Raw genomic sequence first — 15077 nt, 5'->3', positions numbered from 1 at the left:
GATTTGTATCGATTAGCTTTTCAGTTGGTTTTTCTTCTAAATTTGAGCCATACTGCGGGTGTTAAACTGATGCAGCTGTATCAGGGACATTTGGACCAGATTTCCGATTTGAAACTGTTTTTCATTACAGCTCATATATTATAAGCATATATAATATATACACATAGAAAAATGCTATGTAAAAATATCCATATTCATCTTAACTGTATTAGTCATTTTAATGTAATTAAAACAAAACTGTACAAAATGGCAGCGGTTTCTGTCTCCCCTTATAAATGTATGTGTGGGCGGCCTTCACCTCTCTCACACACGCTCACCGCTCCCTGAACACAGCAAGTCCCTGAGCGTTTCCCCAGTCCTGGGGGGGTCACCGTCATCTACGCTGCACAGCCCGGGCAGTTCCAGGCCCCGTCGCACCCCCTGTCTTTTCCGTAAATCAATGGGTTTGATCCTGCCACTCACAGGGGTTTTGCTGCCGCCCCCGATTAGGGGCCGCGGGGGGGGGGGGACGTAGGCTGCCGCTCCCATCAGGTGGGAGGTCTTGCAGCTGCAGGCGCCTGGAACGCAGGAGGGCAACAGTAAGGTTAATGGCACCTGCTACTGGCCCCCCCGTCACCCCACACGGTGCTGCTGCTGGGTTCTAGGAACGAGCCCCCAGGGGTCAGGGGGGTGCAGACCGTGCCCAGGCACTGTAAATAAGAGTGACCTCCTGCCTCGGGTCGGATGCAGTTCCCCCCCCGCGTCCTGTGGGCTAACCGCTGGGATGGTGTTTGGAGGCACGTTCCAAGGGGACGAAAACGGGAGGCAACCTGCCCCCTCACGCCCGTCCCTGCTGGAGCCCAGGATGCTGAGCGCTCAGTCGCTAAGCTCTCAGGATTTCTGCACCTTAACCGCTGCCAGCGTATCTGCCCATCTGAGCCTCTTCAGCTGGGCGTTTTGCTGCAGCGTATCATGCTAGTTAACCTGCCTGCTGTACAGTGGTGTTGCGACGTGAGCTGGAAGCCTTCTGCCCGTGGGCCCGTGTTCGGCGTTGTGGTGCCCGGCGCCCGTGGGCCCGCTTACCCGCACACGCAGGCTCCGCATCTCCTCGCTCAGCGCCTGTCGCTCCTGCATTAGCTGGTTCTGCCTGTTGAGCAGCTCCAGCACCTGCTGAGCGCTGGCCTGACTGTGCTGGTCCAGCTGCTGCAGCCTGCAGAGGGAACACGGTGGTGAGCGTGGCGCTCGGCTCACGGCGCCGTGCCTCTGCGGGCTCTCAGCGTGCGCCGGGAGCCGTTTAACCTGCTCTGCTAAGGCTCTGCCTTGTCAATAAACGGCGAATGGCGACACCATGTTTTCTGCTCCTGAAAAGCTGCCTGGATGGCGTACGCAGCCAGCGCTGAAAAATATTAGTGAAAGAAGGCCAGAAAATAGCAGGGCGTGGCAATTCCTGCACATAATTCGATCAAGAGTGGGCCGCAATAGCTCCAGAAATGCTTTTCAGAGGCTTCCATACATTGCAGGTATTTCTGTTATTATTCATGGTTTCAGAACAGAGCGCGTTTTACATCTTAGCACGTCTATAATCTGACCGACTACACCGCTGTCCCTAGTCACGTGACAGAGGCTTTGGCCAATGGCAGAGCGGGGGCTGGGCAGCCTTCAGCGCTGGCGGCTCCTAGTGTGGGGAGGCCTCTAGCTGTTGCTGAGAGGAAGGACAGATGCCCTGATCCCACTCGCTGGGGCCGTGCCGTCTGTGTGCTGGGAAGGTGCCCCTCCCCCCCCCCCCACAAGAGCTGCAGCGCCCGGGCCAGCTTGTCCTCGGTTACGGCCCGCTGCGCCACGAGCTGGAGCTGCCCCCCCCCACGCCGAGCCTGGCACCTCAGCGCCAGCGTAGCGCTCCAGCCTGCGTCAGTCAGTCAGCTGACCACCCCCCCACAAACACGCACCACCTGGCAGGGCGTGGGTACAGAGCGCCTCGAGCGCGACGACCTGATCTGACTCGAGTGGCTTTCCTCGTGTCCGTCTTCCCGCTCTCTGGGACCACTTCCCCGTTTGAAGCCTCGGCAATGAATGCAGGAAATCTCAGAATTCTGTACCTTCTCTGGTCTATTAAGTATGGTGACATTCCAGAGGATCTGTAAATACATCCTAAAGCCGTCCATAATTAAATCGATTACCCGTTTTCCCCGCGATCCGTCTGTCGTCTCGCTCGGGTTTTCGTGATGCTTTTAGCAGTGGAGTGGTGTTAAAATGTGCACTATTTCATACTGCCACACAACATGACAGTAAACAGAATATTCATTCACACCAGATTTTATCGCACCGTGAACGTCTGCAAGCTCATGGACCAAGGGACTCTGCGCCAGTGCCGCTTATTCCCTAGCAACTGTACGGCAGGCCGTCGACGAGGGGAAGCGCGCACTTTGGTTAAGCGCTTTACAGCCGCGGACGTTTGGTGACACAGCTCTCTGGACCGTGAAGGCTGGCCAATCTATCACCAGAGCTGACCTTAATCTGCACCGGCGGTCACGGGAAACCAGGCGTCACGAGGGCCACGTGCCCACCTGGCAGGCGAGGGGGGGGGGGGGGCGTCGAATCTCAAGGAAGGTCCTGGAATAAAGGGACGAGCTGCTCTGAAGCAGGGCTCGCGACGGGGGTCTGATTAAATCAGAGCCCCGTCCAGCAGTCGAAACAGCAAATCCAATAACTGCGCTACATTTGCTGGCACACAACTTAATTAGGTTTTTAATACAGCTTAGCGGACGGGCTCCGGCTCTGGCCCCCGGCCCGTGCCCCCACCCCCCCGCCCCACCCCGTGCCGGGGCTGGCCGGCTGGCTGGCCGCTGCGCGCCGCTGTGGGAAGGGGGCGGATGGCGTCCCGCTCCACCTCCGCTCCCCCACCGGCCCTGGTGAAAGGACACCATCTGGCCGCTCGCGGGCTAACCGAAAGGCGGCAGGGCCACACAGGAACATGGCTCTGCTCGCTGGAAAGCCGGCCTCCTTATTCAGCATCAGTAAACGGCTCTTACGCGGCCGCTGCCCACCGTTCCCGCTTTCAGCCGTGCTGTGAGCACTCACACCCGTACCTGTTCTTGAGGCGTGGTCTGTGCTAAGCGCTTCTAAACCGTCTCAGCAGCACTGAAGCTTCCAGATGTTGCAGGAACAGTTGATGCCAACGTTTGCCCGCACTTAGATTGGCGACGGTCTCGCTGGTACTCGTCCTATGCAAGATTTATGCGTTTGAACCCCACCCCCTTTGGCGTCGTAGCGGTTGGGGGGCTGCCTCAGACGAACAAAATCCTTTGCCGTTACACGGTGAGGGCCGGTCACTGAACCCCCCCAATCGCGTACCTCGGCAGGAACGCGGCCCCCCAACGCCGGCCCACCAGGACGGAGCAGCACGCGGCCACAGCATCGCCAGTCCACCCCGCCAGCCAGGTATTTCTTAATTCTGCCGCCGTGCTTCTTAATTGCAATTAAAAGATAAACAAACACACAAACAGGCCTACATGTGCTATAGCCCAGAGCTCCTGTACAAGGTGGCAGCTGACACCGTCTGTTTACAGGAGGGACAGCGTGGTTTGTATTGCTAAGAGAGAAGCCAGACTGCTGTGGGCAGCCTCCGGCTAGCAGTGCTTCCAGGAGAATGCCACCGCCGCCCCCCCCCCCGGACGGTACGCTCGCTTACCCCGCACCCGCTCACCTGGGAGGCAGGTGTTTGGCAATGGGCTGTGATGGAGGGGGGGGTGGGGGCTGCCGGGAATTCTTCAGGAAACAATCCAGACACCACGCTCTTAGCTACGAGGACTCCGGCACGTGGTAGCTATGGCGACGCCGGAACAGAACACACTGTACATGCTAAATGCCCTCATGACCTTTGACCTCCCGAAGTTTCCCCTAAGATGGCAGAAACTGGAGGCTGCTACTCATCACCAGATTGGGAGACTGAGAAACTTCTGCTGGCTGATCTGAAAACAGACAGACTCATTAGTGCCAAATCAACACTATATACTGGCAGGCTGTGCCAACAGGCAGGACAGGAGAGAATCCAGGCCTCGGAAACGCGAGCGGCAGCAGGACACGCGGCAGCCGTGTGCTGACCAGGTGGCCGGCCCGAGGCTCACTCGCGGGGCCGGCACCGCACACCGTCGGACTCGAACCCGCGATGCTGTTGCTCCCGTGGGTTACGATGCGTGCGTGAGAGTTTGTGTACAGATTTCTCTGTCGTATCCCTACAAAACAAACCTAATCTTGTGCCAAATGTTTCGCCTGATATCCATTTGAATCCTTTTTCTGAGGTTTGTTGGGCTCAGGACTATTACAGGCGTGAGGCAGAATGGACAGACAGGCGAAAACGCCGCTCAGCACCCTTAGACTGGCACATCCCCAGGAAAAAAGCTCGGCAGCAGGAAACAAGGGAGGCTTTTTTTCTGGACTGGGAGGGTGGGGGCATGGCCTGCAGGGTACAGGGAACGGGGCGGAGACTACGGCTGGCTCAGCTCGCCGGGTTGAAACAACAGCGCCAGGGGCATCGTGGGTGCAGATGCTCAGGGACACACCCTCCCTGCCCCCGCCTGGCACAGCTCCGGACTCTGTGAGGAGTTGGGGGGGGTTCTGTCTAGGGGAGAGAGATCTCATGGCCCCCCAACCTGTTTGCAATAAAACGGGATATTGTTGCACATGTCTTCCTTGGTCTCTCTTTTTTAATGTCCTGAAAATGCACAATTGTGGGCCCAGCGCCCGATTTCCAATCCAGAAATGGAGGATCAAAATCACAACGTGGAAACTTCTCATCTTTACCCAAGATTCGTTTATCAAAACCTCCAAAGTTAAAAATAAAATAATAAAACAACTGTCGGGGTTCAAAAGCCCTGAAATTGAGAGGGACAATTCCCGCCGGCCCAGTGGAACCTACGCTCCTGATAATGGCCAGTTACCTCCCAGCTCAGTTTCGGGGCCTTCCCACCGAACGGGACGCGAGCCTAATCCTGCCGCACGGCGCCTGGCGGAGTGCGGTTCCGTCCCGCGTGCGTGTCCTGGCACCTCGTCACATCGGCTCCTTGGCACAGCATCTGGCCAGAAGGGGCTCACCGCAGTGGGGCAGAAAAGGCCGGGGCGGAGGGGTGGGGAGGGGGGGCACTGCACTGCCTCGCCCCCGAGACCCTGTCGCTGCAACGGAACCCGCCACGACCAGACGCTTCCTGTCCGCCGCACAGCAGCTGGGGTTGCTGGGTTAGATCCCGCGGACCGACGTGCAAACACGCCATCATGGCAGCGCGCCACAGCAGAAGAGCAGATCGCTCTCAGTCCGCGACATGGCACTCCGTACGGAGGACTGGGGGCCTGTCCAGCCCTGTGGGACCCATCCCTGCGCCTTATCCTGCAATAAATTCCCCAACTTCTCTGACTTATAGTGACTGGGGACAAATCTATTCTGACAGCCACTAATCACACCCATCTTAAGCATCTTTAACATCCACTGCAGAGTGGCACTGACCCTCTTTCTTGGCCTGCAGCATGACTGCATGTTAATCTGTCACTCGTTTTGGGGTGGGGGGGGGAGGGAATCAGTCAGAGCCTCTGGGACACCAAGGACTTACTCTTCCCATTTTGTTAAGCATCTGGCCCGGCTCGCCCCCGACGTACTCTAGGGGGGGACCCTGCGGGGGGGACCTCAGCATCAGCTCTCTGGTCAGACAGAGCAGCCATATTACGTTGCAGTGGATTGGGTTTAACGGCACACAGGAAAAGTACGAAAGATTTCCGAAGGCTTTCAAGTCAGGAGAGCTGCTGCCTGCGCGAGGTGGACGAGAGAAAATCCACCTTTTGTTTCCCGCTAGCAAGACGCGCTGCCAGCAGCGGAAGCATCGACGCGCTGGGAGGCGCTCGGCCCTGTGTGAGCTGCGTGGCTTTAGAGCTGCTCGGAGCCAGCGCTCCACGGGGCCCATGGCAGCGGGCGGCTGCTCCATCGCCCCCGGCGACATGGTCCAGCTGGAGGCCGCTGCCAGAGTGCTGGGTGAGTGGCGCCCCCTGGCTGTGGAGAGGTGCCACTGCGCCAATCCCACGGAGTGACAGATCCGAGTGTACGATATTAACGCCCGCCTACGAGGCAAACAAATGGACCGCTGCTTTGACGTGTGTTCAGTATGGATTTCAGCCTCAAAGTTAGTTAGTAACACTACTATCTGTCCATCCTCCACCTGCTTATGCTAGGCAGGGACGGGGGGGGGGGGGAACCTGGAGCCTCTCCCAGGCATAGGGCACAAAGCAGGGGGATGCCCTGGATGCGCTGCCAGGCCGCAAGGCGCGTACATGCATAGACTCACACTCCACAGGAACTTCAGAGACGCCAGTCAGCCTGATTGGGGACTGCGGGGGGAAACCGGTGCGATACGGGAGGACATGCAAGCTCACACACACACGGCATGGGGATGGGATCCGAACCCATGGACTCCTACGGGCTGAACCAACAGTGCTGCCCACTGGGCCACCCTCTTCATCATCATCATCACCACCATCATGAACCAAGATGAACAACCCAAAGAGAAGAGACACAAACTGACATTCGGAGGCTGGCTACACGCAGCCTGTTACTGATATGCCAGATAATCTTGGATTCGTTGTTAAGCACTGAAATAAACACAATTTTAGGCTTCTTACTCAAGGTTCATATTTTCATCCAAGCCTAATGCAGACCAGTTAATGATGAATTACTGGCGAAAATAAACCAGAGCCATCATAGTCACTGTACGTACACACACACACACACACACACACACACACACACACACACACACACCCTCCTCCCACTCCCCTCTGCCAACTTCATTTGCAAATGAAAAGTTTTGTGGAGCGTCTTTGAGCTTTTGGGGGGTGCCAGAGCGGCGTGCGGGCTGTGGGGGGGGTTAGGGACCAGATGAAGCAGTCCTCGCCGGGGGGGGGGGGGCCGTCTCCTCGGCAGCGGCGAGGCTGTTCCCGAAACCTGTGTGACCATTTGTTCTGTCACACAATCTCCCGCAGCCTTTTCCACACAGCTTTAAACAACTGTCTGTGCGGAAATCACACACGACCCCCCCCCCCGTGGTGCCGCCCCCCTCCTCCAGACGCCCCAAACAGCCTCCTTTAAGGTGCCATATGGCCGGCAGAAGCCTGTAGATTTAGCTGCACATCTGCGTGTACGTTTGCGCGCGGCGGCCTTTTGTGTGCGTGTGGTTGGGGGCGTATCGGTGAGGGGGGGTGCGGGGGGGGGATGCTGGGTAATGGAACATGTTGGCGGCCGTTGGGGAGGATTATGGGATGCTGCGGCTCTGGGCGTGCGGAGGGAGAGAGCGAGAAGTTGACAAGACAGCCGTTCGTGGGGTTGTGGGTGGGGGGGGGGGGGGGGGGGCAGCCGACGGCTGGTCAGGCGGGGAGGCCAGCGTGTGAGGAATCGTTACCTTTAAGTCCTTGGCAGCCCTAAATCTGATCTAAGCTATTTAGGCACATTAAATAAAAAGGCGATTTCTCAGCATGGCTCATCCCACGCTCACGGGAACGACCCCAAAGATGGTCCCTCCTTACCTATGGCTGCCACCAGAGAGGAGGTGATGCGGGGACCTGGGGCGTCATTTTAATACGGACATCCGTGTCACGTGTCGTCAAGGCGGCCGCTACTGCGGTCAAACACGCAGCACGAGACAGAGAAGCGTCTGGCGGCTGAGAAACTTTGATAATAACAGCAGAGCTCCTTCGCTTCTCTGTCCCACTTTAATGAAATTAAAATCAGTCATCTGTAACACAGCAGCGGGGGGGGGGCAGGCAGAGAAACAGCCACCCTAACCTTTCACACTAGCTATGAGCGTCCATCTCGGCGCCGAAATCTACGGACGAATCTCCTTTTTTCAATTCCCTCATCTTCAAACATGTACTCTGTTTAAAGCAGATAATTTATATAAAGGTTCTCAAAAAAGGAAAACTGTCTCTCAAAAAAATCAGAGCAGAGCGCAGCCCTATTACAGATTCGCTTTTTTATTTCTTTGATTTCTCCCAATCACCAGGGAGATAAATATATATATAAAACCCCATATATATAAATATATATATGAGAGGCGAAACGTTGTGTGCTAAACCCCTGTGTTGCTTGGCATGCTCTCCGCAATATAAAAATAAATCAAGCTGATCTTCCAAATGTTTCGTACGTAGCGAGCTGTCGCCGCTCTTCACAGCACAGATTGTGCCCGTTTGAGAATATCCGAGGCTGGGCCCCGACCGCTTGCGTTTTACGCCGAACCCGCCTGCACTCGCTCGTTAGCACGTACACCTTAACCCCCGCGTGCCAGGACCCGCCGCGCCGCGCCCACGGCGAGCAGCAGAGAGCCGCCGCATGTGTGCTACGCGTTCCGCCTGCTGTGCACTGCTGCCTGGAGGGGCCCCCCCCCCGTCACGTCGACAGCCGCCTGGGGCTCCCGTGTGACCCAGAGGTCGGGCCACGGGTCTTCTGCTGTTGAACCATCGAGTGAAGCTTTGAACCTGAATTATGGCAGAGAAACAGCCGTGTGAAAGCAGTCGAAACTGAGGATGGCAAAAAAAAAAAGAAAAAAAACGGCTCACGGCTTTTCCATCCTGCGGGGGTTTGTATGAAAATGGCAGGTGTTCCTGCACATGGACTCCGGAGCTGGGGCCGGCTTCTCCGATTTTATGGTTCTGCTGTTGTACCTTTGAGGGCACAACGAAAATCACTCCAGCTGAAGAGAGTGATTCCGCAGTTTCCAGGCATCAGACTAGCAACGAAACGATTTAGCCGGCTTAACCAGCTAAGCCAATTTTGGACCCACTCTGTACAGCAAGAGCCTAATTAAACACACATGAGGCAAATTAAGCAAAATAGCTTCAATAAATGATCACCAGAACTTCATTTGTTTCCCTTAATGTAACAATGAGGACAAGGTAGCCAAAGACTTTTGTTTAACCATTCTGGTTAACACTAGTTGCTTGTTGACTTTCAGCGTGGGTGGTTATTGCTGCATTAACAGTAAAAGCTGGGCACCCCTCCTCTGTGTCCAGCAGGGGGGGTACCACCCTTTAATCACTCCTAAGAATCAAAGATGGATGGCACGTCATCCACTGATGCCTCATTTACACGCCCCAAGGTGTTGTCCTAGCAGAGGGTCATTATTTATTGGCACGGGGAAGCCACATGCCAGTCGGAATGAAACGCTGACCTCTGGTGACCGGCGGCGGTCAGCGCCTGACCTTCCCGCCTCCTGTGGGCTGCTCTCACGTGAAGAACAAGCCAGCCTTCGTCGGGTGAACTGTGACCTTGGGCAGGCGGCCAGCGGCAGGGAGGACGGCCCGGGGTGTGTGTGTGTGTGTGTGTGTGTGTGTATACCTCTGCTTCATCCGCTGGTGTATCCTGCCGTGCTGTACACACTGCTCCTCCATCTCCTGGCACCGCCCCCTCAACTTCTCCACGCTCTCTTGCAGGTGCTGGTTCTCCTGGGACAGGTGATCTACCTCCACCCTGTGCAGTTCGAAACACACACACACACACACACACACACACACACAACCACTTCAGCGCTGAAGCTCACACAGCATCCTCACAAACCCATCCACCGCCAAGACCGGCAGTTGCATGAGGACGTCTCTGCTCGCCGCAGGACGGCAGAAATGCTCCCCGTCGTACCACAGGGGCCCCTAACTCCCTCGCGAATGGGCCGCCTTCCGGACTTCCTGTGTACGAGCCCCAGTGTGTCACGACAGGCGGTGAGCAACACCCCAGACAGACTGAGCTCAAACGTGTCGATAGGTGGCAACACGCAGGACGGCAGGGACGCTTATGAGTAAGAACAGACACCTTCCGGCGGTGACGGGAGCAGAAGCGCTAATGTCACACGCAGCCGGAGTAACGGCTGTCATTCCGGAGCCTTGTGCTGGAGCTCAGAGAGCACAATTAATAAAGATGAAGAATGACCACTAAAGAATAAACCAGCAATACAGTCACACAGCATCTGTTAGCAGGAACTGGCAGGTAAAAACTGAAAATAATAATTTATTTTGATAACAAATAAGGACATTATTTTTAACAGGGCATTAGGCAACTTAAATGGCTATTGTGGTCCCCCTGTCCTGGGGAGTTGGGACCTCGCTTTCATGTCCACGGCCAGTTCCGGTCATGGATTGTGAGATTTCACTGCGAATCTCCTGAAAGATTTCAAGCTTTATCTTGAAACCCAGTTTAGTGTGGTTGTTTTAGGCTTCTATGAGAAAACAGTGAAATTGACCATTATTTTTGTTGAACGCATTTCAATGGATAATTTCTTTCAATTTTGAAAGAAATAAGGAATGTCATAGGTTGGCAGAGATGGGCAAAAAAAAAATATTTAAAATTTGATAGAAAAGTTGATATTTCTGGCCAGAGAAATGATGTTGAATCTGAGGAATTTCATGGCAGTTTTTACACTTACCTGTCAGTACCTGCCTTTAGTGCAGCATGCAGAGGGGGCTGGACAGACCCAGAGCTGCCCATTCAGTGAAACATGACCGGGGGAGGGCGGGGGGCGCAGACTACTGTGGACCACCCAAACTCCAGCATAACAAGTAGAGGGGCACTCCTTAAAACAGTCCGCAATAACGACAGCAGATTGACACACATGGTGGGCGGGGCCACAGTGCGCTGTCAATCACCTATTAACTAATCAGCCACTTCCCACTTGGATGGTTCTGGCTGAATAAAAACGGGCCGTGATTGACGGTGTAAAATGGCCCCACCCACTGTGCGTTTCAAAGCCTCTTGTCTCCCATCGCTAATTCAAGCGGCTCAGTGACTCTGCAGGTCACACACTCCCTAACCGTGCAGTCAGGGAACTTGTCACATTCCCCATGGGCGCCGTCTTCCGCAACTCGCCATGGCAACGGCCGCCAATCAAACTCAACATCCAATCTGACGGATTAATAATGTAGTGAAGGCACCCGGCCGATGGGTGGGCGTCGACGGCCGACTCGCCTGCTGCTCTCGGCCACCTCCTCCAGCTGGGCCCCCAGGCCGTGGCACTCCTCCCTCAGCCGGCCGATCAGGGAATTCTGGGAGCTCAGCAGAGACTCAAGTTCCCCAACTGGAAAGGCCACAGGACAAGGTGTGAGGAGTCAGTGGGATTTCCCTAATATCAACCACACCCCCCAAAGTGGGCTGCCTCAAACTAGCAAGTCATGACCCCGACTGCATCTTCTGGCTCGACGTCTGCGTACGGGTTTCCGGGTGGCTGGTGTTGGAAAGAGTTACCGCCTTTGAAACCTGATGTGCTTTACCGAGTGCCCACTCTCCAGATTTTTAAGTGGCTCGAAAAGCGGAGCGGCGACTTTGATCCCGCTCCTGACACAAACACACAAACGCGCGTGGCGCTCCACACATGGCGCGTCTGCATAGAGGCGCCTGACCTCTGGGGCCTCCGCGGCCCCCCCAGCGCCGCAGTGCCGCTCTGCATGAAGGATCCTCGCTCTGTTTGAGTGCTCTTCACGCTAGATGGCCCTTTCTGCCGTTTACGGCTCTCTTTGAAACGGACGCTGAGAGGACGGGGACCGAGTCTCAGATCAGAGTGGCTGCGGGCGGAAAGACCCTCGGGGGAGAGGGGGGGCTCATGGTGACTGAAGGGCGGCTGGAGATTAAGGGGGCTGCACTGGGCCGTTCATTCATTTTATGTATTGACCCCTTTCCACCTTAGCAGAGGCTCAGGTCTAGCGATGGCTTATTACAAACAAAACAGAACTGTGGAAGCCAGGACTACTTTCTATAATTTTGTGTTTCCCAAAGGGATTGTCTTTAGAATTTAAGTTAACCTGGGTAAAAAAAAAAAAAAAAAAAAAACAAGGCACAAGATCTGCAGATATCTTGGTCAAAAATAAAAAATACTTGAATCAAAAAGCATCCACCCAAAGATGACAAGACAATAGTGTGTTGTTGACAGGTCTCAGTCAGTCGCTCACCATGTAGGCAGGACTGACAGGGCAGCGCGGCGGGATCTCGCGGACGTCCGGGGAGCCACGGCCGCGCCGCATGGATTATCGGGACCGCGGCACGTTTCGCACCCGTGTTTTACACAAAGGATCCCCGGGGGGGTCTGTCGCAGTTACACATTGACGTGCGGAGCGGGTGTTGCAAGCGGAGGGCTGCGAGTGGCAGGCGTGCGCCACCAAACAGCCGCTCTAAGGCCCGGGGGGGGGGGGGGCAGCACAGGGACGCAGAGAAGCCGCGAGACAGGTCGCCGATAAGGGGGGAAAAAAAATTATAACTATGGCGAAGTTCAAACTGCACATCAGTGGAGGAGTTTGAAAGCAACACTCTGTGTGTGTAGGCCACAGGCGCGCGCATGGGAGCGGAAAAACACAGATAAAAAGGAAAAACTGGGAGTGAAAACAAACGGAGTCTGAGAGGAGAGAAAAAACACACAATGCCGACTGGAGGCGATTCGGTCTCGAACGGCGAGGAAAAACTGGTCTTTCGGGGAGCTGGAGGAAAGGCAGGCGGGGGGGGACAGCTAATTAGCTTGTGAGAGTGGCCATTATAAGCTTTGAGAAGGAAGTGGTCGGAGGTATTAAAGGCCTAATTCGGTAGAGCCGCACAGACCCCCACTGAGCCCCTGATGCCGCTTCTCTTTAGACAACATGTGTGCCGGCGCGCGGCGCCAAGAACCAGCCCTTTGTTTCGCCGGCTTTGTTCTGCCATCGGCCTGCTTCAAGTTTCTCGGAACGCAGGTAAATAAAAGCGCGGTGACTGCAGATGGTGCAGCAGATGTGAGCGCGGCGCCGCGCGCCGAGGGCGGCAGGCAGTGGGGTGGTGCTGCCCGCGCTCCCGCCTAAACGCTAACTAATATGTAACGCGGAGCCTTCCGGAGCGACCGGCACCTGCTCCCCCTCCACCGGCCAAAGGTTACAGGTGTTCGAGACCACCGAGCCCGGAGGGGGTTATACCCACCGCTCCTCTGATGGTCCTCCTCCACCTCACACAGCCTCTGCATCAACTCCCGCTTGCACTCCTCCACCCGGGAGGTCAGGACGACCACCTCCTCGTTCCGGCTACGCTCAGCCATCTCCTTCTCCTTTCTGGAAGTGGAGGGAAATGAGGGGTAAGATGTACAGGAAGGACTGGTACGGGGGGGGGGGGGGTTTGCAAGGGGCCACAGCACCACCTGTGACACGGGGGCCATGACTGAGACATTCCAGGAGGGACAAAGTAAATCAGGCCGACGGCTCAAACCGCTAAATCAAACCCCAGCAACACCCGTCACTAAGTTAGTACACTGTCATGCGTGTGATTCATATATTTCATTAATTTCCCCGGTAGTTTGTGCGCGAAAAAACGCCCGGCGCTTAAGAACTCGACACAGATGCGTGGCGTTTATTTTTTTTTTTAATTTGGTCTCACATGAATTGGTCCGTGCCAAGTGCCAAGTACATCGCCCATGGAGAGAGAGAGAGAGCGAGAGAGAGCGAGAGAGGGAGAGAGAGAGAGAGAGAGAGAGAGAGAGAGAGAGAGGAGCCCGAAAGTTGAAGTGCGCTCTGTTAATTAACAGCACAAAAAAAAATTAAGAAAAAAAAAAAAAAAAAAAACTTTTCTTCTTCTTGTTGGCACGGCGTGTCTGTAGCCCAGTTCCAAAGTGACCGCTCCCCCAGGCCTGCTGTCGTCTGGTGTGTGAAAGCGGGGTGTGCGGCGCGGCGCGGCGGCGACACCGGGGAGAGCGCGCCGGGCCCCCGCTGGGCTTGAACAGCGGCCTGAAAACACCATCCACACCACGGCTCAGCATGCGCACTAAAGCCCTCGCAGCTCACCATTTGTTACTGTTTGTTTCCGGGGGGGTGGACTGGGGGGGGGGGGCGGGGTGGAGCGTTGCGCTGGCGGTGTTTGCCGACCAATTAGTTTGAGACGATCGAGTTGGGGGGGGGGGGGGGGGGTAAAAAAAGTTACTTGGACGGAGGGAGAGAGACAGAGACTTTTGGGAACTTTGCTTGCCTTCAGGGGGGGGGGGGGTGTGGCAGTTATGTGGGGGGGCACATCATCTACAAAATACTTATACAAAATCCAGAACTACAACCTCATAGGCTTTTCTATCTGATCTTTGGGGGGTGGGTTAAATGACAGGGGAGAGGTCACAGGTCCTATGGTCACATCGTACAAAGATCATCACACGTGACTGAGTCTAATATTATCGGAAAGATGAAATGCAAAGAGCCACAAGGCTGACGGATGTGAGCCTCTGCCACGATGCTGCGGCTGCCCTGCACTCCGGCGGAAAAGCACTGAGACAAAACACATCAGGTTTGTTAAGGAATTTAAATAATTCCCCAAAGCGCCAGACCCCGTTACCCTGACGACTAGCAGGCAGACACACCCACTCATGCTAAAAGTTAGCAAGTAGCTCCAGCAAGCCGACGGAGCCCCCGTCCCACTGTGCGGTCGCTGGAGATAAGCGGCAAACAGATCTTCAGCTAGAGACTTTGATAAAATCGTGCGACGAAAAAAAATTGGCAGGAATTTTTTTTTTTTTTTCCTTTTGCCGGACCAACCATCGAGGGCATCCCTGTGACAGGGCCGAGGCCCCGATAGCAGGCCCCCGCTTAGACTCAAATCCGCAAACAAAGCAGGTGAACATGAGGTGGGTTCGGTCTAAGTTTGGCGCCGGTGGGGGGTGGGGGTTCGTATGCAGCACAGTGCAGAGTGGGAGCACGAGGCCCGGAAGCGGAGCCTTCGGCGTGTCTGGAATCTCGGCGCACAAAACGGCAATGGTCCACTTCCCCGTTAGCTGGTCCGGGTGCCAGCAGGTCGGGTCACGGTGAGCAGCAGGGACCGGGATCAGGCGACCCCGACAGGGGCGGTGCCACATCACTCACCCCCAGTACCCCCCGCCCCACCCCCTCCCGAATGGGGGGGTGTGGTGCGGCAGCCCGCTGCAGCAGTGGCAGGGAGCTGCCTAAGTGGGCACTAGGCAAGCTGTCGGCCATTTGGCCTGGAACGCGGCGGCCCACCCGAGTGCCGTTCGCAGCACCCTGCGGTGCGGCGCCATCCGCAGCCAGGAATGACCAAATGCCGGGGCTCCTGCGATGAGTCAGGCTGCTGGCGCCCGGCG

At 55.9% G+C, this 15077-nt stretch overlaps 1 protein-coding gene across 4 annotated transcripts in view; it reads right to left on the bottom strand.

Annotated features, from left to right (window-relative positions):
- The window catches only part of sdccag8 (SHH signaling and ciliogenesis regulator sdccag8), a 37243-nt gene that overhangs the window by 672 nt on the left and 21494 nt on the right, over positions 1–15077 (bottom strand). For 2 of the 4 annotated variants that reach the window (XM_023828145.2, XM_072709423.1), the window contains 5 exons: positions 12929–13056; positions 10964–11072; positions 9347–9478; positions 1063–1189; positions 200–557 (listed from right to left, as the gene is read on the bottom strand). In XM_023828145.2, coding sequence (XP_023683913.2) covers positions 528–557; positions 1063–1189; positions 9347–9478; positions 10964–11072; positions 12929–13056 — 526 coding nt within the window. In that variant the 3' untranslated portion in view covers positions 200–527. Of the gene's footprint in view, positions 1–199; positions 558–1062; positions 1190–9346; positions 9479–10963; positions 11073–12928; positions 13057–15077 lie in introns of those variants that run through there. The other 2 variants (XR_002840202.2, XR_002840203.2) reach the window with 2 other exon arrangements.

The sequence above is a fragment of the Paramormyrops kingsleyae genome, chromosome 3, assembly GCF_048594095.1.
Source record: "Paramormyrops kingsleyae isolate MSU_618 chromosome 3, PKINGS_0.4, whole genome shotgun sequence".
In the NCBI taxonomy this organism is placed as follows: Eukaryota; Metazoa; Chordata; class Actinopteri; order Osteoglossiformes; family Mormyridae; genus Paramormyrops; species Paramormyrops kingsleyae.
The sequence above is the reverse complement of the archived record's forward strand: the minus strand, read 5'-3'. Positions and strand labels throughout refer to the sequence as shown.